This window comes from Pogona vitticeps, chromosome 1, assembly GCF_051106095.1.
Source record: "Pogona vitticeps strain Pit_001003342236 chromosome 1, PviZW2.1, whole genome shotgun sequence".
Classification (NCBI taxonomy): Eukaryota; Metazoa; Chordata; class Lepidosauria; order Squamata; family Agamidae; genus Pogona; species Pogona vitticeps.
In genome coordinates, this window is record NC_135783.1 from 101,714,536 (window position 1) to 101,737,216 (window position 22,681).

A 22,681-nucleotide genomic window follows, 5' to 3' on the forward strand; every position below is an offset into this window, starting at 1 on the left:
TACAACATTTAAAATACTGTAGTTGCTTCATTAGGGACATTCTTGTCCATTTGTAAAAAAAAGTCACAAATAAAGCAAGCAGAAGCTTGCTTCAAACAAGCCCTCTCTGTGATAACAGTACAGGTCCAACAGTTCACAGGCAACAGATTACGGTCTCTTGAACAGTTAAGGAGAAAGACAGTGAAGGCGCCACCTCTTCACTCCAACAGGCAGAACTCGTCTAGGAACTAATCTGTGAGGGAGTTGCAAAGCTGCCGGACGATAAAAGAGGAACACGGAGAGCCGGGGCTGCCTGTGCCGCTTCCATGAGCGCTCTCGCTTTTGCCGACTCCTTCCTGCTGCTGAAGCGGTTCCTGTTCCTGAAGGGGGAAAAAAAAAGAAAGAAGCGAAGGCGGCTTCGGACACCGGGGCGGGTTGTTCTCAAGCAGAGAAGAAGCGACTCCTCACCCCCCACCCCAGCCTGCCTCGAATCCTCTACATGGCAGGGAATTTCTGGCAGAGCTCGCATTAGTGAGTTATTCTGGTCCTTTTCTGGGTGCCGGGCGGGGGGAAAGGCTTTTTGGGAGTGTCGCTTGTTTGGATTACAGAGCGCAGTTGCCATTTCCTGTACGTTTTTCTGGGACCAGCTCCCACTGAGCTGAATGGAGTTTTACCTCTGAATAGACATGCATAGGATTGCATTGCAGAGATATACTGTAAGGGTGGAAAGGCAACTCTGTAAAACAGAGGCTGATTACTGTAGTGGAGAAACTCGAGAGGGAGTACGGTGCATAATGGGATGCTGTGTGTCCAGAAGTTTGGTATTTTAAAAAAGTATCCATATTGCGAGCATATTAATGGAGAGCAATATATTCGCGAAGAGCAGTATGTTTGTTGTAACTTTATATAAAAAGCTACTCATTTCCTGCTGTTCATCTCCAGCAAAAGAGAATTTGACAATGTACACTCTATGCTTGTTTAGGAAATCTATTATCTGCACTGAACGTATAATATGTGCATTACAATATCTGTGATAGCAATAAGGTATCAAATTATATGGGGTCAAGTACCTTTCACTTAATAGAAACATGGTGTCAGCTGTATGATACAGAAAAGTGTGCTGATCCCCAATGAAAAAGGATGTACTGGTAATGTTAGGAGTTTGTTCAATAAAAATAAACTCATACATATTTGGGATCATATGATGTTTACACTGTGTTCCCTGCTCCTGCTTGTACTTTAATTTTTGCTAAGAAGTAAAGGCAGCAGTAGTTACTAAATTTGTGTAGAGATGTATGCGAGGTAAAATATGGTGTTGTCCTATCCATCTTGATGGAACCTATAGTTTATCCTCATGTCTAGCATATTTAATACCTCCATATTGAATATTTTAATTTGTTATTATATTTTACCTCACCTTTCCACAAAAGCACAGTATTCAGATGTGCTAGGAGACAACAAAAATCAACAACTGTAAAATCATCACAGAAAATTAGCTCAGAAAGTCACATTGAAAATATGTTATCACATCCTTTGTAAAAGCAGCAAGAGTGGTGAGTGGAAATTGATTACAATTCAGGGAGACTATAGGTTTGCTTCTGAGCAAAAGTTTAAAAAAACTTGGATTTTTTTTCTTACTCTCTTGCCTCTCTGAAGATATTTAAAGTGAATGAAGCATTGTTATATTCTGATGCTGAATAATCTTAAACAAATTAATCTTAAACAAATTACTGGATATAGCAGATATTGATTGCAAAATGATGACTTGGTTTCTTGCAAAAAAAACCCCCACCAAAGTGTATATTTTTAAGAGCAATATAAATTAGACTTATAAGCAGGAAATATTTTTGTTCCCATTTGGTTATAATCCTTTTTTATGGTAGCAGTCAGTTTAATTATATTCTTTTTGTCATTTTTTGTGCTTAGGTAAATCTGATTCCAAGAAGGAAAAGTTAAGTTGCGAATGCAATGCCTATGTATAACTCGTGGCTATAATTTCCAAAGAGTTGTTTTATGGGTGGTATTTGTATCATTATGAAAATATACCATTGGAAATTATGGAGCTGCATAGATCTTATTTGGATAAGCATTGCAGACAGAAAGAGAACTTAATGTTTACACCTAGTGTGCATGTATGCTTTGCATAGCTTTCATTTAGAGGATATATGTTTCAGCTATTAGCCAAATTCTTGACATAGCTTACAGTATACAGTATATTAGGTGACAATTCTTGGGGCAGGAAAAACAGTATGTACAAGTTTTTCTCTAGTACTCAGTTGTTCTACACTTAACAATCTGAAGTTGAATTTCATGGCCATAATATAAAATACGAAATAATTTTGGTTTGCAGCCAGAAATCCATGAGCTGGGATTTCTTCTATGTTGTGGTAGTTTATTAGAGGTTCTAGTCCTGATGGCGGTCTCTAGATGCACTGTGGCAACAGATGAGCAAGGCTTATTCTGGCCTTTTGCATTCACTACTCATCTCATATACCAGATGTTTTTAGCCGTTGAGTACAATCTTTGGCGTAGTAACCAAACTCAAACCGTTACTGTCAGAACGGAATAGCATTTTGCTAAACATGCTGTCAACAGATTGTTCTCCTGAATTAGTTTTGAATACCTTTGTTTGAGCTACCAAGGAAGTATGCCATTTTGACATCAGTTTACATAATGAAAATGGAAAAGTGTGTTATTTTCAATTGGTTTGTAGTAATATGCTGATCTCACTTGGCTGTAATAAATGAATGTAATTTCCTTCCTTTGTAGCTTGCAATGGATTTTGGATAAACAAGATCTACTGAAGGAACGCCAAAAGGATTTAAAATTTTTGACCGAAGAAGAATATTGGAAACTGCAAATATTTTTTACAAATGGTAAAATGGTTTCAGTTCTAACTTGGCCTGTTGGTGTGTTATATTGAGTTGTGCTATATTGACAGAGGTGCTGCGTTACCAGACTACGCCAGGGGCGTAATGGTGAAGTGAACTGCCCAGAGATTAAACCAAACAGACACTGTTGTGGTGTTGAAAATATTATTTACATTAAAGTCCATATATACAGGGGTAAATACAGCTTCTCTTGGTCTTTATACAGTCCTGGTCATTCACAGTAGTTCTTCAGTTAGCAATGGTAAATTACAGTTTTCAGTAACCAAAGATTGTTACCAATGTAAATAGTCCAGCATCCACGAAGTCTTCTCCTCTCACCACGGAGATAGTCTTCTCCCAGGATCTTCTCCTTGCAATGCAGCAAGTCTTCATCCAGCGATGCAGAATATACAGCTCTCAGCAACACAATCACCAGCAACACAACAACCAACCACCCAAACTATCCAACAGCCCAACTACCAAACTACCCAACAGTTTGTCTCTGCAAGCTTGGCTAGTTTTATTCTTGGTTTCTCCAATCAAATTGGTTGTCCCACAGCTGCCTCAATTAACTCAGCTGTGCTCCTTTGTTACATGTTGCTTGACTAAATCTGATCCTGTAACAACTTATACACTGAATTGCAATGAACAATTCCCTAGGTTGACTTTGAGACCTGTCAATCTCCTCCAATTGTTTATAGCAATTCCGTTACATACATTGTACATTGCCTTGAACATATACAGAGTTCTTTTTTACATTCATATACATACTTTATATCATTCCCAACATTTCACATGCTTTGTTATGTTTAGTTGGCCCCAATACTTTTGTTAAACAATCAGCTTTGTTATTTTCTGTTCCACAGTATACCAGTTCAATTAAACCATTTTCTATACTTTGCTTTACATTTTGGTACCTGATATCTGTGTGTTTAGATCTGCTTTTTACATTTGGTGAGTTTGCCATTTGTATGGCAGCTTGATTATCTTCAAAAACCTTTATTTGTGATTTTATATTCACACCCAGATCTTGTGCCAATTGTTTATAGAATACTAGATCTGTACACAATTCAGATAATGCTGCATACTCAGATTCGGCAGAAGACAACGATATAAATTTCTGTCTAGCTGTCTTCCAGCTTATCAAACTTCCTCCCAAATGTACAGTCATGCCTGATGTTGATCTTCTGGTTGTTAAATCACTACCATAATTTGCATCGGCATAAGCAGTGATAGACAGTTCTCCCACTGGTTCTAAATTTAGTCTTTTATTTTGTGCTTCCTTTAAATACCTAAGTACTCTTTTTGCTGATTGCATGTGCCTTTCATTCGGCTTGCTTACATTCCTAGATAGCAGGTTTACAGCTATAGAGATGTCTGGCCTTGACCATCTGCTCAAATATAGTAAGCTGCCTACCAGTGATCTATATACATCAATATCACAATCTGGGCCACTAATATCTTCTTTCTCGAACTCTATGTTCATTGGAGTTGCTGCACCTTTACAATCCTCCATCTTATACTGTTTTAGGAGTTTTAATATTTTGCTCTTTTGGGCTATTTTAAATCCTTTCTTACTTCTTTCTATTTCTACTCCTAAGTAGTTACTTATTTCTCCTAAATCTCTCAATTTGTAATGTTTCTTTAACATTTGGATTATTTCTTCAGCCTCTTTCTTATCTTTGGTGAATATGGCTAGATCATCCACAAATACTAATATTATAGCTTGTGTTCTCTCATTTATGAATAAACAAGGGTCAGCCTTTCCTTGCACAAAACCATTATCTTTTAAAGTTTTAGTTAAATGTTGGTTCCATTCATGGCCACTTTGTCTGAGGCCATATAGACTTTTCTTCAATATCCAGCATTTACCTTCACTTTCAATTCCTGGTGGTATTTCCATATAAATTATGTGTTTCAGGTCAGCATATAAATAGGCTGTTTCTATATCAACATGCCTGGTCATGAGATTATGCTTGGCTGCATAGGTTAAAGCAAATCTCAATGTCTCTGGTTTTAGAGCCGGTGCAAAAACTTGATCATAGTCGTTTGAAGTTTGTGCATATCCTTTTGCCACTAACCTTGCTCTATACCTCACATTACCATCGGCATCCACCTTCCTTTTAAATACCCATCTGGAACCAATTACTTTTGATTTTTCAGGCAGTTTCACCTCCTCATAAACTTTCAGTTGTTTTAATGAATTTAACTCCTTCTCCATTGCCTCTTTCCATTTTATTTGTTCTTTCTCAGGCATATTACATATGTCATCATATGTCTCTGGTTCAGCCACATTGAGACAATAATAGGTCTCAGGCTTGTACCTGTCTGGAGTTTTTCTCTCTCTGCTAGACCTCCTAGGTAATTCTCTGTCCTCCTCTAGAGTTTCCCTCCTTTCTGAGTTGGATGGAATTTCTTTATCTGATTGCATTTCCTCAGGTTCTACCTCTCCTTTAATTTCTTGCTCTGTTTGTGAGTCACTTTCATCTGCACTATCTTCACTACTTTCATTCCTTTCATGCAATTTAATTATTGCTTCTGGGGGTTTGCATATTTTGTCCCAGTTACTGTGCTCATTAAAAGAAGCACTGCTACTTATTACAAGTTTGTTGGTATTTGGCAACCCAAACCTAAATGCTCTCCTATTTTGTTGATATCCAAGGAAATACATCAACCTGGCTTTCTTCTCTCCCTTTCTCCTTATTTCTTTTGGGATGTGAACCCATGCAGGAGATCCAAATACGTGTAAAAATTTTAAATTTGGTTTTCTCCCAGTCCAAACTGTGTAGGGTATGTTGTTTATTCCACTGTGCCAAAGAATATTAATATAAAAATTCGCACAAAGTGTAGCTTCACCCCAATATTTCTCTGATAGATTACTCCCCCTAATCATTGCCTCAGCCATGTTCTGCAGAGTTTGGCCCCTTCTTTCAATAAAGGCATTCTGAGTAGGTGTATAGGGAGCGGCTCTCCTGTGAGTAATGCCATTTTTCTTTAATATTGCTTGAAATTTGGCATTTGTAAACTCTGTTCCATTGTCAGTTTGTACCACCTTAACCTTTTTCCCTGTTTTACGCTCTACAAATTTGAGCCATTTTTCAAACTCTACATGTACTGCACTTTTATCTTTCATAAGATAACAGTATCCAAACCTGGACTTTTGGTCTTGGATAGAGAGAATGTATCTAGCTCCTCCTAATGATGCACTTTTGGGTCCAATTACATCAATTGACACCAAATCTAATATATTTTTCACTTGTACATCACTATGTTTCATTATAGGAGCTTTCTTACTCTTGGCTAATTGGCATGCTTGACAATTCACATATTCATTACATTGTTTTAGATTAACTCCTACTGAGTTTTCAATTGTTTTTCTAAGTGTTTTGTAGTTTGCATGTCCAAGTCTTTGATGCCATAAATGAATACAATCTTTGTGTATACATTTGTTCTCATAGACATTGTTAGCCTTAGTACAGTTTAGTCTATATAAATTATTTCTAGCATAGCAATTCAATTTTTCATTGTTCTTGCTAGTTATTATACATTTACTCTCATAGAAAGTGCTAACAAACCCATTCTTTGCTAATGAACTCACAGAAAGTAAATTATGCTTCAAATTTGGAACATGTAAAACATCTATTGGTCTAGCAATATAAGGCAATTTCACTTTACCTTTTCCCAGTACCTTAGCACTAACACCATTTGCTAAGCATACTTGTTGGTTGGATACAGGTTGGTAGTTAAATATTAGTTTTTTGCTCTTACACATGCTGGCAGTTGCTCCTGAGTCGACAATCCACTCTTCACCCTGTTCAGAGTTATAAATTTCCTCAGTCAGGCTTAGTGTTTCTCTCTTGCGTCTGGTTTGTTTTTCTTTTCCTTTCTTAAAATTACAGTCTTTCATCAGATGTTTTCTTGAGCCACAGGAAAAACAGCGTTTTCCAGAATGAATGCTTGCAGCTGTGTCCCCCTCCTCCTCACTTTCTTTCAGCTTATCACGTTGATTAGTGAGTTTGGAGTCTCGGAGCTGTTTGTTATCTTTTCTCTTTTGTTCCTCTTCCAACAGTTTGCTCGTTATATTAATTACTGTTAGCTCTGCTTGAGGAAGAATTTCTAAATTGGTCACCAGCTGATCATATGACTCATCTAATGAAGACAGGATAATAAATGCTTCTTGTATTTCTGTAAATGTGATGTTCTTTTCCCGTAAGTCCATCAACATTGACTTCATTGCCTCTAAATGTTGAAGCATACACCCTCCAGCTTTCAGTCTAGTTCGAAAAAGTTTCCTGGCAATTTGAATCTGGCTTCCAACGTTATCTCTTACGAAGAGTCTCCTTAAATCCTCCCATGCCTTCTTTGCTGAGTTTTGGCCTCTCAGGTGGATAAGAAGACGGTCTTCTAGAGTTAACCCAATAATAGCCAGAGCTTTTGCATTTAGTTTCTTTTTCCTCTCATTTAGGACTGCTGGGGGATTTTCTACAATGTCCCATAATGCTTCCTTTTGCAATAGCAACTGAACCTTCTGCTGCCAAGTTGCATAATTTTCCCCATTCAACTTTTTTATGCACAGTCCAGCCATAGACATTTCGTTGGCCATTTTCACCACAGACTGTAGCCCACACTACTTGGCTCTCTCTGTTCAGCAGTTTCTTCAATAACTTCTTAAATTTATACCTGGATGCAGTCTGGTGCGCTGTCTGGGCCCATAACCAATTGACAGAGGTGCTGCGTTACCAGACTACGCCAGGGGCGTAATGGTGAAGTGAACTGCCCAGAGATTAAACCAAACAGACACTGTTGTGGTGTTGAAAATATTATTTACATTAAAGTCCATATATACAGGGGTAAATACAGCTTCTCTTGGTCTTTATACAGTCCTGGTCATTCACAGTAGTTCTTCAGTTAGCAATGGTAAATTACAGTTTTCAGTAACCAAAGATTGTTACCAATGTAAATAGTCCAGCATCCACGAAGTCTTCTCCTCTCACCACGGAGATAGTCTTCTCCCAGGATCTTCTCCTTGCAATGCAGCAAGTCTTCATCCAGCGATGCAGAATATACAGCTCTCAGCAACACAATCACCAGCAACACAACAACCAACCACCCAAACTATCCAACAGCCCAACTACCAAACTACCCAACAGTTTGTCTCTGCAAGCTTGGCTAGTTTTATTCTTGGTTTCTCCAATCAAATTGGTTGTCCCACAGCTGCCTCAATTAACTCAGCTGTGCTCCTTTGTTACATGTTGCTTGACTAAATCTGATCCTGTAACAACTTATACACTGAATTGCAATGAACAATTCCCTAGGTTGACTTTGAGACCTGACACAGTAGTTATCATATATTAATTTTTAGAAGAAGCATTGTTAGGATCCTCCAGACATAAACACTCTACAGTTCTTGAACTTGTGGAAAAAGCCTAAACATTGAGCTTATATATGGTATTTTTCAAGACTTATAGATGTCTTTTAAGCATTTAGGGAGGAATCCAACATCAAGTGAGTGGAAATCTCCTCTCTTTCCCTGTAGCTTCCTTCTCTGTTCAACTCCCAAGGCATAGCATCAGATTTTGAGGGCACATGGTGGATGAAGGAGGCTACAAGGGGAGGGGAGATTGTACTCCAGTTAATGCCAGTGATAGATCCTGTTCTGATGGTAGAGTGATTTCACCCATATTTTCTTTTTGGAATCTTCTATATGTTAAACATGTGCTCTTCCATTGCACTGATGGATCTTGCTATATTCAGGGGTTTTAAACTCAGTTTACCTGGGGCCTGCTGGAGGCAGAGTCTGGGTGAGGCTGGGCCGCATCAGATTTTCTGCCAAGTGGAGCAGGAGCCCAAGGAAGCCGCCCAGGAGTTTCCTTAGCCGACAGACAGGTGGGCTGGCTGGCAGGCTGCAGTTCTGGATGGAGGGTGCAAGAGGTGCTGTCTTGGGAGAGAGCCGGCGAGTGAGGCAAGGCTTTTTTTTTTTTACTCTTGATAGCAGAGGATGTGTGGGCTCTTTGGGGAGGCAGGCAAGGCGAGGGCCACAAACTATCATTTGGGGGGGCCCCGGGCCGCATGTTTGAGATCCCTGCATATGTTGAATGATATATCCCAGCTTAAACTTGCAACTAAATATAGAGGAAGGAACACACTATTTGGCATATGTGCAAATGTGCATCCGGTCTGAAACGGGCATTTTGAGAGGAACTGAAACAGATTACCGGTAATCTAGATGTTAAGATTGGATTTATCATCCCCTGGGTATTTAGTGCTAGCATCAGTCTTTCTCAGGTCTGGCTGCAGTTCTGGAGTTTTGTTGTGAAATTGACAACAAGCTTTTCTGCCTTGAAGTTTGAGTCAATGCTTTCATGAGTCTCCTCTCTTCAGAAAGTTCACTAATGATGCATAAAAGGTTACAGACTGCAATACGACTTAGTTTGTGCATCTGCATATGTGAAAAAACTCAGGTTGAACTAAAATATTTTTGCTGTTATCATTCATTGGTCCAAGATTAACATGATGGTGTTGCAGGCACTAGAGGTTCAACTTGCATGTACAAACCAGACTGATATGTATCTTAGAGCGCAAACTGATAACGTGTGTGTATCAATCATAGCCTATTAGTATGCTTTTTGGTAATCTTTACAGCAATTTGTTAAGGTAGGTCAGAATTATTCTGATATTGCAGATAGCAATATATTGAGGAACTATTGACTAATTAAACTTGACTAATTAGATGAGCACCACCCCTTAGAGTCGGACACGACTGGACTAAAAACGTCAAGGGGAACCTTTACCTATTTATTTATTTATTTATTCATTCATTCATTCATTCATTCATTCATTCATTCATTCAAAATATTTTTACCCTGCGTTTCTCATTAAATGGACCCAAGTCAGTTTTAATTTGTAACTAAAGCATGATAAGCAGTGGGGATGTCAAGGCACTTTTCCCTGTTAGCCAGTACAGTTTGTCTGTGTAAAGTTAAACTAAGAAGTGCTGCTAATGTTTAAATCATAATCCATAAGTACCAGACTATACTTGTTGTAATCATCAGTAAATGCTGTTTTCTGATTGAAAGCATTGATGTTCCATGTGACATTGGATAGATGACTTCTGCAAGAGGTTGTTTCTTTAGCCAGTTCTCCTATGTGTAGATGCCTTATTTGTCTATCAGCGTTTTTGAATTTAGGCTTAAACAGCAAAACTTGCCTGGCTATTGGAAAATGTCAGAGTAATGATATCACACTGCCATGTATACATTATGAATAGATGAGAGAATCCAGGAAAAATACCAAGTAATCACCTTATGTTTCATTCCATCATTCTGTCCTTCCACCTCTGCTGAGTGTCCCAAACGGATGCTTCTAACGTACTTGGCACATCTCCTTTGCCTGGAAGGCCAAATAAGAGCTACCTGCACAGCTGACACCAGGGTTGCTCCTTGGCCAACTGGCAGGCAGAGCTTGTGATAGAGCAGCTGACGACTCCTCTGATCTGTCATCCTCCTGCTGTACCTCACTCCCTTTCCCTAGACTAAATATGCCATGCTTCAAACACCTGCTGCCTTTCAAATTCAACAATTGTGTTAATACTGGCAGCTCAGTAGATTGGACAAATGACATCCATTTGTGATGTGTTGGAACACTACAGGGTAACAATAGCTTTGAGTGTACACGATCTAGTTATTCAGTCTGTGCTGTTATTATTGGGACTTGAGGGCAAGTGATCTGAGAATTTCACTAAGTTGTACAGTACTTTATAGAGCAATCACTTACCTTTGGTGTGTTGAGGTGCTGCCTGCAGCAACACCATATGGCTATTTTGTCTTTCATGTGGTGTCACTAATTTTATGACACAATTTTTAAAAACTGGAAATAAGCACCATCTGTCTGAATATAAACTACTTAATGGAAATTGTGCAGTACTGTGACCCTAGTTAACTTTTCAGCCTAGGTAGGATGTATATTTCCTGGTTTGCAAAACCATAGTTTTGCAGCTGGTATCACTGCATGCATATCCTTTTCTTGATGTGCTGATCCTGTTGAGCTGTTACTCTGCTTTATCTGAAACAGTAAACAATAGTTTAAAATCAAGTTACTGAACAGGTTCTTAAGCACAACTTGTATTATGATTTAGCAGTTTTTGGAAATATATATCTCAATTTTGTCATGATCTGTTTCACTTATGAAACAAACATATTATAGACATGTCTTATAGGGATTCTGAGAGGATGAGTGGCCTACACTTTACAGATGTCTATGACTGTGGCTTTCAGTATTGCCATGAACTCAGCAGCTTTCTTTTGAATAAATTGGTGTAGGATCAGATTGCAATTAATGTTGCAGAAATGTTGGACAATTAATACTTTTACAAGCTTGTGGGCCATACTTTAATCACTTCTGTTAAAATGCAAGTTCGCACTTTTCAAAATTTAACTCAGTTTTCTTTTGTTTGTAAGTTATCCAGGCTTTAGGTGAACATCTGAAATTAAGACAACAAGTAATTGCCACTGCTACTGTGTATTTCAAGAGATTCTATGCCAGGTAGGACCAAGAGCTCTAGGAGAACAAGCCTGTGTTCCTTGCAGTTTGTTACAAACATAATGTGGTAACAAACTGTTTCTATTTTTGTGTTAAAAGCCTTTACAGTAGATTTCTGAAAAAGTAGTGTTGTAAAAAATATTCATCCACATTTCTGCAAAATATTATTACTTTTCAGATATTCCCTTAAAAGTATAGATCCAGTACTAATGGCTCCTACATGTGTGTTTTTAGCATCCAAAGTAGAGGTAAGTGGAAGCCTTATTATTTTTATTTTCATTTTTTTAAGTTTTAGAGAGGATTTGTATTTAAACTCTAAACCCCCCAAGCATTTTAATTAGGTGATTTGGTTACTTTTTCTCTTGTGTCCTAGGAAGATGGAAGATCCAGTGTTGCCAATTAACAGTAGTTATTATCAGTTCTAATTTGTCATGTGGAATAATTTGCTGGCTTGTCTGCTCTCAGTCCTAATAGATATTGGAGTTTAACAGAGTGTATAATCCATATTCTGGGGTTCCTACTGTTTTTTTCCCTGCAGTCCCTTCCCTCTTACCCTTCATAATTATGAGAAATTTGCTTGCTGGACATACATACAAGACCCTTGATCACACTGGGCTTCTAGTGCTTGTCCTGCACAGTTTTTATTACCTTGTAAGCAAAGAAGCTTAGCATCAAAAGAACTGCCCTAGCAGTAGCATTGCCACATCCTGCTGAAGAAGGGTCCACATATTGGCAAAGTTGTCAGTACAACAGTAACACAAGCAACATTTTGGAAGAGTGACCCTTTTCACATTAACTCACTGTGACCTTTTATGGAGTAAGACATCTGACACCGGACAGTCACATAGAACTGCAAGCTATGGAAAATGCTCTCACTCTTCCTTTGCCACTCTCTTTTCAAGGAAAAGATTTTTTCCATTATGTTCTAGCTGTAATGTTGTAAAAATTATATCATTGTTTTTATTGTAAGCCGCCTAGAGTGGTCGAGTACGATCAGATAGGCGGGATAGAAATAAATAAATAAATAAATAAATAAATAAATAAATAAATAAATAAATAAATAAATAAATAAATAAATAAATAAATAAATAAATAAATAAATAAATAAATAAGGAAACCCTTCTTTAGCTCATCATGACAAGCTTCTAGTGGGCTTCTAGTGTGCCACACCTTCTGGTATGGTTTAACTTTTTCTTTTGTTGCTCTAGGAATTTGGTGTTGTTTCAAACACAAGGTTGATATCTGCTGCTACTTCTGTATGTAAGTGTAAATTATGTCCTTTGCATATTAGATGTTTGTAGGGAAAATAGCTGTTTTCCTTCGCAGGAAGGTGTTGCCAGATTGATTGTTATTTTTAAAAAGAGGCAAGATTTCTTTTAAATAAATAAATAGTGTTCCAAACATTTGGTTTCCAATCCCAGCAGTGTTGAAACTGAAACTTTGCGAGTATTCCTAATATCCTTATTATTAGTTAAGTTACCAGTTATTTAGATGCATATTTAAACACAGTAAAAAATTAATTTGCATAAGCTGGTGAATGCTTCCATGTTAGTAGATAATTTGTGCACATTATAAACTTTCAGAAGCTGAAATAAAAAGGGGGGGAGCTGTGTGGTCGATACAAAATACAAGTGCAGCAGTAGGCGATAAGTGATACCTCGTGGTGCAGTGGTTAGACTGCCGTACTGCAGCTAAAATTGTGCTCACGACCTGGGGTTCAATCCCAGGTAGCCAGCTCAAGGTTGACAGCCTTCTATCCTTCCGAGGTCGGTAAAATGAGTACCCAGCTCGCTGGGGAGGCAATGTGTAGCCTGCATAATTAAATTGTAAACTGCCCAGAGAGTGCTTGAAGTGCTATGGGGCGGTATATAAACAGCACGCTTTGCTTTGCTTTTTATAGATGACTAATAAAAAACTGAGGGACGTGGTGGCGCTGCGGGCTAAACTGCAGAAGCCTGTGCTGCAGGGTCAGAAGACCAAGCAGTCGTAAGATCGAATCCACGCGACGGAGTGAGCTCCTGTCGCTTGTCCGTCGCTTGTCCCAGCTCCCGCCAACCTAGCAGTTCGAAAGCATGCAAATGCAAGTAGATAAATAGGGACTTCGATGGGAAGGTAACAGCCTTCTATGTCTAAGTCGCACTGGCCATGTGACCACGGAAGATTGTCTTCAGACAAACGCTGGCTCTTTGGCTTGGAAACGGGGATGAGCACCACCCCCTAGAGTTGAACATGACTGGACAAAAATTGTCAAGGGGAACCTTTACCTTTACCTAATAAAAAACTAACAATTCATACAATATGCAAGCTTTCATGGGTAAATCCCACTTCTTCAAGGCAAAAGTACTAAAAGTCCAAATGTTCATGTTGGATTTTGCCAGGAAAGTTACTCTTAGATGTAAATTCCAAAATGCATTGGACAGTGGATTTCGCCACACAGTCTTTCTTGGATGTAAACAAGAAACAGTAATGTTGTTTAATGTTACATCTCAGGGTGCCTTGGATTGGATTTCACACCCCAGTTCTTCAAACAAAGGGGCACAGACCATGTGTGCACACAGATCTATCCCCATTTGGCCCTTCTTCGAAACAGAAATGTTTCTGCTTGACCTGGAATGGTGGTTGCGGGGAAGGGGGGGGGTGAAGCAGAAGAATTGTATCCTCCATCTGGGAATTAGGGTATAATTTAGTAAAATCACAAGGTCTAGCCCATTGGAGTCAGATTAAAGTAAAAAGATTATTACCTAGTAGTTGCAGTCCTGCTCTGCAGAAGTCCATGTGCTTTCTTGCTGATGTGTGAGGCAGGGAGGTGGCTCTTTCTTGGTATCATAATTCCATTGAAAGAAAAGGTGGAAGCCATGTGGTTGATACAAAAAACAAATGCAACTGTAGGCAACAGGTGATATCTTTATAGACCACTGATTTTTTAAAAAAATCATACAATATGCAAGCTTTCATGGGAAAATCTCACTTCTTCAAGTTATATCCTGAGCTGTCACTTTAAACAACATGACTGCTTCCTGCTTATATCTAAGAAAGACTGCCTGGCAAAATCCATTTTGCCAAAAATTTTAGTCTTTGCATCTAAGAGTGTCTGGTAAAATCCATCTTGCCATGAACAGTTGCACTTTTAGTACATTGCCTTGAAGAAGTGGGATTTACCATGAACACCTGCATATTGTATGATTTTTTATTTTTTATTGGTAGTCTATAAAGCTATAGCTTTTCAGAAGCTGGTAGATATTTATTAAAATCATTTTGAATGTTATCAGTATTTTGTAAGAAGGAAAAATGTGCTGTACATTTTGTTCTCTGTTTCAGCCTTTATAATATCCTCCCATTACTAATTATTTCTGATTGCTTATTGCTGTTGAACTTTGCCATCTTACCTCCAAAATCCATAATCTACAATAGATGTAATTTCCTGCTGTTATAACCGTCTTTTAGAATGTTAAGAGAACGCCATTTGTTGATAACGTTTTTAATCACTTAATTTTTTAAAAGTCTGCTGACTTTTTTCATTGCAGTGAAAACTAGGTTTTCGTATGCCTTTCCGAAGGAATTTCCTTATAGGATGAACCATGTAAGTATCTGAAATCAGATGAGCATTTTGACCACTTGTGTATAGGCAGTCATTGTCTGCAGGGATGTGGTTTATCATGGTGCTTTCTTCAATAGCACAACACTCACTGACAGTTCCCTCAGGTCTGTGAGACCTCCTACCCATGTTGATTTTAATAAATATTTCTATACAAGACAATGTCTTTTGGGGGGTGGGGGGTGGAGACTTTTTAAAGCCTTGGCCTCCACTGCCATCTTCAGTTCCCTGGAATGAAAGGAATGGCTGTGGAGGGTGGCTAGAGACCTGTGCTTAGCAATATGCCTAGCCCCTGTTTTTTTTTTTTTTTTCCAAAAAAGAGAGGGAAAAGAAAGAAATCCTGCCATCAATGCCTGGTTAGTTGAAGGGTGTCAGAGCAACTGAGTGGGATGAGTTGGGTGGCAGAGAAAGAAGGAAATTAATTGTATTCATGAAGGCTTTCACGGCCGAATCTAATGGTTGTTGTGGGCCCTTTGGCCGTGTTCTGAAAGTTGTTCTTCCTAACGTTTCGCCAGTCTCTCTGGCTGGCATCTTCAGAGGACAACGCCAGAGCACAGAGTGCTGTCCTCTGAAGATGCCGGCCACAGAGACTGGCAAAACGTTAGGAAGAACAACTTTCAGAACATGGCCAAAGAGCCCGAAAAACCCACAACAACCAGAAATTATTTGGCTATTTACAATTAGGTGTCTGTTATGAGAATAGAAATAGATGATGCAGCAGCCTTAAAACACATTTATTCGGAAAAAAACTCAAGAGATTTTTTAAAAAGTGGGATTAACTTTCTATTAAGTTGATTTGTGATTCCAAAACATCATCCCTTCCTGGATGTTCCAAAATATCATACCTTTCAATGGTTTTTCTGGTAAGAAACTGAAATATCTCTTTTAGTATTTCAGACCTACTAGTATTTTACAAGATTTTAAATCTATATAGACCAAGGGAGCTGGCTGAATAGCTCAGTGGTTTAGGGAGCTGGCTGTGGAGCCAGAGTTTGAGAGTTTGATACCCCACTGTGCCTCCTTTGCATAGAGCCAGCCTCTGTAGACATGGGCAAACTGCATAGTCTATGGTTGCTCCCAGAAAAAGGAAATGGTAAACGTCTTCTGAGAATTAGTCACCATCAGTCAAAATCAGCCTGGCAGCACACAATTATTATAGGTAAAGTAGAATTGCCAAAGTGCTTCACTTCTTATGTCACACTGCACTCTGTTTTCTACATATCCCTTGAAAGGATGTTATCCTGAATTTGCTTACAAGCTTGCACCTTATTTTGTTCCCCGTTTGAAAATGAGTTCCAAATTAACCACCCCATCCTCACTATTTGGACCCTCTGAAGAAAGACAAGTATCTTAACACAACAAGATGTAGTAATGGAATGGATAACTTATCCACCACCACCTCCACAGGGTCTTTATCCAACTCAGGCATACATTCAGCCTTAACCAAAGACCTTGACACAGTTCACAACTCAGTCTGTAGTTGAAATAATTTGTCCTAAGACTTCTCCAGAGTCATCATGGGGGACAGTTTCAGGGCAACTTCTTTGAATGACTGTGGGTCCATTTAATGGCAGGTGTATCTCCCACCAGCTCCTCACATCTTCCTACTCTAGGTAGGTAGGTAGGTCATGTGGAAAAACTTGCTGAAACCAGCATATTTCAGGGTCCCCATCCATCATCACCAGTCTGTCTCTCATCCTGACCCCGGGTTCCTTTTTTCCTCTTTACCTGTCTTCCTTCTCCCTTTGTTCTCTCCCATTCTTCTATCATTTGTTCCCTCCACTCTCTTGTAACCCCACTACAAAGACTTTCGGGGGGGGAGGCGTTTTTGCCATTCCTCTCTGCTTTTTCTCTAGGGACTTTAAGGTGAACCCAGTCTCCTGTCCAGGGGTCCCTCTTCACCGTCCAAGCCGTTTTCACCTATTTCTTCCTCAGCTTTTTCTACTTTGACCACATAACTTCTCTCCTCCTTGCTGCTCTGTCTCATTCTACCTTCCTCCCCATCCTGGTTCCTTTTATCTCCTCGCCTACCCTAGGTGTCCCCAACTCTTTTGTCTGTTGCTTGTTTCCCAGGCTTTTTCTCCATCCTAGGCTTTCTATCCTTCCCAGGGGTTCAGGTGTTTATAAAGAGGTTGTGGGTGATGTTTTCTGACCTTGATCTATAGGGAAGCTGGCCATTTCAATCGCCATAGTGGAGGGAGGAGACGGCACACTGACAGGGAAAGCCTGTCTCTTCTCACACTGATATTTAAACTTGATCAGTAGAGCTGTGTCTTAAAATGTGCCACGTCATTGTAATCTCTGTCATCAGTGCAAAAAGTGTACCATGCACCTACCTGTCCTGCTTATATGTGATATACAATTGACTTGATTAGTTTGTTTTTATATCCTTGCAGATACTAGAATGTGAATTCTATCTCTTAGAATTAATGGTAAGTTTCTATATTTACTATTGCATTCATTTGATCTTATGTAAGAAAAGCTTGTGCTTTCTGCTCTGGCGTAATGGGAATTAGTGAATTGCTATTTACGTCTTTGGTTTCTCATTCTGATTATCTGTAAGGCGTCTGCACACAGATGTCTGTGCACACCATAACCTCAGTGAATACATGGTAGGAGAATTAGCTAATGTTTCCTATGTGAGAGCGGGAATCTGTGTGCAGCCACCCTTCTTTTTCTTTTCAGGTGTACTTTGAATGGGCTGAGAATAGTAGGGATGGAGACTGTAGAGCGTAGAAACTGTGGCCAGCACAGAATATCTTGAAAAATGTCTGCACCAGGGGATTACTCCAAGGTTCAGCAGATAGCTGTCCCATTATATTTGTTTACAGTTCCGTGAACATATATGTCCTTTTGATGCCTTTTAAGATTTCACAAGGAACAATGTGAAAAATTCAGTACTTTTCTAAGAAGGTACTGTCTAACCCCATATGGCATAGTGAATAAAAAGACTATGACTTGGGTGGTGTGGATTCAGATCCCCCTCAGCCAGAGACCCTTTCTGGAGGATACAAAACTAAATTATTTCTTGAACACCCCACATACATTAGAAATCCTGTTCCTTAAATCTTTCTCTGGGTATGCACATGCTTCTGACTACTGTATCCACGTAGAACTGCTCTTTCAACCACTCCACTAACAAGTGGCTCAGTTATCTTGCAATCTCATATTGGGCAGATAGTTCCACTTTGTATTCCTGAAAACCTGGGAATCTCATCAGCACTTATATAGCAACTTTTGTTGTTAAAAAAACACTCAATACTTCTGAAGTCTAATGAAAGCAGTACAGAAACTCAGAGAAATGTAAACCACGCCAAGTGAACACTTGAGGTAAATTTTTCTTTTTAAAAAGCCTGCTGCTTATATATCACCCCATAGTGCTTAAAGCACTCTCTTTATGGTTTGCAACTTCATTATGTAGGCTACACATTTTCTTATAGGAAAACAAAAAGTGCCCAACTTGAAACTGAGTGTTTTGAATGTGTGTATGCTAGTAGCAATGAGTGTGGTGGTAGGCACTATATTTGATTTTAACCTGTATTTAAAAACACAATCTTTCCAGGACTGCTGTTTGATAGTGTATCATCCCTACAGACCTCTGCTCCAGTATGTGCAGGATATGGGCCAAGAAGATATGTTGCTGCCCCTTGCCTGGTAAAAATGATAAAAAGTTAAAGTCCTTTTGTTTGAGTAACAGTGAAGATTAAAGAAAATAATGGAGCTGAACTCTAAATTGACCTTAAAAGTTGAAGTTTTGACAGCAAATTAAGTAAAATTTCCAAAGCAACATGAGCTAATGTGCCTTAGGAAGAGGACTGTATGTATTCCACAAAAGCTTACACTGAAGTAAATCTGTGAATCTAAAATTAGTCTCAAGGATGTAGAAGTATTTTTGTTTTTGTTTTGTTTTTGTTACACAAGCTGAAATAGACCAACATGGCTGGTGACTGAAAAATGATCTAGTGAAACATTTTTGCCAAGGGACTTTAACCAGTTTTTAATCTACCTTGGAGAATAAAGAAGAATTAGCCCCCCCCTCATCCCATGTTTATAATTGCCATAATAGGGTTGTATTATTTATGATAATATAATAGCTGCCTGTACAGGTTTGAGCAGATAGTCATTTGACACTCTGATTAAGAAATTTTCATTCTTCAAGCAAGAAGGCCTCGTGTCATATAATTACATACAGGTCTATAATTTTGTAAAAAAAATGCTTCAAATGAAATACCGCATTATTCAGTGTATAAAACGCCCCCCCACTTTTCTAAATCAAAATTTATTTCTTTGCATTTTCATTGCAAAAAGCAGCTTCCCCCTCCACGTTTTGCAAAGAACATGTAGGCGGGAAACAATTTCTGCTTTCCCCCTACATTTTCATTGCAAACGTCTACTTTCTGGAGGCAGAAAGCTGCTTTTTGCAACGGAAATGTAGGGGGAAAGCAGAAATCACTTTCCCCCTGCATTTTCTTTGCAAAACCTGAAGGCAGAAAGCTGCTTTTTGCAACGAAAATGTAGGGGGAAAGCAGAAATCGCTTCCCCCCTGCATTTTCTTTGCAAAACGTGGAGGGGGAAACAGGGATCAAAGCAGTTTGAGCCCTCCCCCCTCCTTACTTCTGGGTATAAAACAACCCTCAATTTTTCCTTCAATTATTTTAGGAAAAAGTGTGGTTTTATACACAGAAAAATATGGTAGGTTGTAGAAACAATGGGCAAAATCCTGCTTGGATTTTACTGTAAGCATGCATAAGGAAAACCAGTTATGTTTCCTCAGCTAACTGACAAGAGTGCTGGGTACATGCCCATTATACCCAGTCACACTTCCAGTTATAAGCCCAGATCTTTCTTAAGATTTTACAGTGACTCCCTGAGCTGGAGTCATGGACAGATGTTGATCAGTTGTTTTTGTCCATGTAGGAGAATAGTGAATGACACGTATAGAACTGATCTCTGTCTGCTGTACCCTCCTTTCATGATAGCTCTAGGTAAGTAACGTGTGAAGTGCTTCATAACAATGTGAATGGAATGGTTGGTGTAGAATTGGTTCTACAGCTATCTTTATAGGGATTGTGGTGATGGAATCATAGCCTTAGCCGCACTATTCTTTGTATGTAACAACTTTAAAGTTTTTGATAATGTAGAGATCCAGTAAAAAAAGAGACTAAACTTAAAATATACACCTTAAATGGATAATAGTCCTGTGAATTATCTAATAGTGGCAGTATGAAAAATGAGCTTAAAGACCACCAGTAGTGAATAATTAGTTGGACTGTGTTACTTGGCCTGCGGTGTAGATGTTTGTATTTTTAGTGGGGGACTTTTAGTGGGTGGGGAGTGTTTGGGGAATTTTATGTGTGTGCATGTGTCTGGTCTCTGGGTGTCTGTGAATTTCGTTGTATGTGTATATACTTACAATGACAATAAATTATTATTATTATTATTATTATTATTATTATTATTATTATTATTATTATTATTATTATTATTATTATTATTATTATTATTATTATTATTATTATTATTATTATTATTATTATGTTCAGGCAATGTGCTTTATTATAATACTCATTTGTACAGGTTTGTACTGGATCTAACATTAACTATCCAACATATGCTTATTTTTCAGCTTGCCTACATGTGGCATGTGTTGTCCAGCAAAAAGATGCTAGACAATGGTTTGCTGAGCTTTCTGTTGATATGGAGAAGGTAGTTGTATTTTATTTACTAGGTACCGTTTTATTAAGTTATGGGGAGACCCACATGTTGGTTATATGCTCCATTAGTGTAATGGTAGCTCTGGAGGGATAAATAAAACAGGCTAACTGAAAACTTTATTGAGCCAGCATCTGTTGCTGGCAGCTTAAAAGCAGAAAACTTGTAGAAGTTCTTCAGTTAGAATTAGAAACCAAAACCAATCATGAGTTCAGGAACTAGATGAGCACCAGTTTATACAGTATTTCTAGTTAGTTATGTGAGTAGAGTTAAGTGATCACACCAATTTTGCTAACAGTTGCAAACTACATGCAGTTAACTCCACTCACATTTGTGTGAGAGGAATGCAAGTATTCTTGTGAATTGCCTTAGCTCTAACATTATTTAGAACTTTACCCTAGTGTATAGTGTTTTAATTTGCATATCTTTTAAAACTTAGATTCTTGAAATAATTCTTTTCATCTGCATTTTTTAAAAGATTTTAGAAATAATCAGGGTTATTTTGAAACTATATGAACAGTGGAAGAATTTTGATGAAAGGAAAGAAATGGCTACTATTCTAAGTAAGATGCCTAAACCTAAACCACCTCCAAACAGGTCAGTGTCTTCAAACTGGATTTTCTTTCTCCCTGTGGCTGTTTTTAAAATATGTAACTGTACAGAGTGTGTCTCAAATGTGAACGTAGCATCTGAACAATATTCCATCTGCAGAAAGTTAGCTTCATGCTGCCAGAGCAGATTCCTGGTTGTTAAAATGGCTTGTCTGCATGTGGCATTAGGAGTGGGCGGGAGTGGGCTAAATAGGGTTGGTATCAGTATTTTCTGGTATCATCGAGTGGCTCAACAGGATGGGGATGTAGTTTCAAGCAGTTACCTGACTCTGCATTAATGTAGTGTCTCTCACGTTGAAGGATTTTCAGAATTTGAGACAGGTTTTCTTTAGGCTAGGTATGTTCCCACATAATTAAACTTAATTTGAGAGTTGCACCAAAGTGGACCTTTCAACAATGTCCATGGATTTAAAAGTTTCAGACTGTGCTTTCATGACCATGAAACACTCCACTGCAAATTTGATCTTCCCCTTGCATGTTTATAAAGTTTTTGGGGTCAGAGCAGTTGAGTCAAATAATATGTGCATAATAAGTTCAAATATGCTTTTTTCCAAACAGTGAAAGTGACCAGGGTCCAAATGGAAGTCAGAATTCTAGCTACAGCCAGTCTTAAGACATTCCGAAGAAATTAATTGTGGACCATTTTGGATGACAACATGTTGGTATCATTTCCTGTGAAGACAAGGACAAAAGATAACAATAATGGCTTTTCAGGAAAACAAGGCAATCAACCCTGAAGAATGTTTCTCAGATTTACTGTAAACACACACCCATTTTAGACTGGCACAAACAAAGCGTCAAACAAGCCAAGCTTTGGCTAAAGCTAGAAAAACATATTCAAAAACTGAAGAGTTTAGGGTTGTTGTTGTTTTAAATAGTGAAGAGTTTTAAGAAACCATGTTAACATGAAAGCTGGGTGAGTGTATTGGATCTTTGGTTTCCCTATACTAGTTTAACCATGGGAAATGATTTGAAATGTTCAATTTGAAATTCTATATTTCCAGGCATATCCTCTAAATCAGGGCTCCCCAACCCGTGGTCTGCAACCTGGCAGTGGTCCGCGGCCTAGGCAGGACCAGGCTGCAGACGCAGATCCCCTGCCCGCCCACGAGCACTCCTCCATGAGTGTACCCTGCGCATGTGTGAGCGCATTTTGCCCCGTGAGCACCCCTGAGCATGCATGCAAGTGGAACGTGCCCACTATGCACACAAGTGCGACATGCCCCTCTGCGAGCACGATGCCCCTCCCACTGGTCTGTGGTTGGGAAAAGGTTGGGGACCACTGCTCTAAATGCCATTGGACATTGTACAACAAAGGGAATGCCCTCCTTCTAGTAAACGATTGAGAGAAACTCCTTTTTTAAAAAAAAGAGTAA

The 22,681-nt window shown here is 38.8% G+C and overlaps 1 protein-coding gene across 3 annotated transcripts; it reads left to right on the forward strand.

Moving 5' to 3' along the window:
* The first annotated feature begins 211 nt into the window (after nt 1-211).
* On the forward strand, nt 212-22,193 carry CCNC (cyclin C). Of its 3 annotated transcripts, none has more exons than XM_072998419.2 (12): nt 212-510; nt 2,749-2,855; nt 11,306-11,390; nt 11,566-11,635; nt 12,596-12,647; nt 14,912-14,967; nt 17,379-17,414; nt 18,545-18,636; nt 19,900-19,967; nt 20,609-20,691; nt 21,173-21,291; nt 21,864-22,193. In XM_072998419.2, the coding sequence occupies exons 1-12, from the start codon at nt 479-481 to the stop codon at nt 21,916-21,918; spliced, it is 855 nt and encodes a 284-aa protein (XP_072854520.1). In that variant the 5' UTR covers nt 212-478; the 3' UTR covers nt 21,919-22,193. The 3 variants fall into 3 exon arrangements, with proteins under 3 accessions (XP_072854520.1, XP_020637094.1, XP_078236401.1); XM_020781435.3 differs by having other exon boundaries at nt 20,609-20,688; XM_078380275.1 differs by lacking the exon at nt 11,306-11,390 and having other exon boundaries at nt 338-510; nt 20,609-20,688.
* The last annotated feature ends 488 nt before the right edge of the window (nt 22,194-22,681 follow it).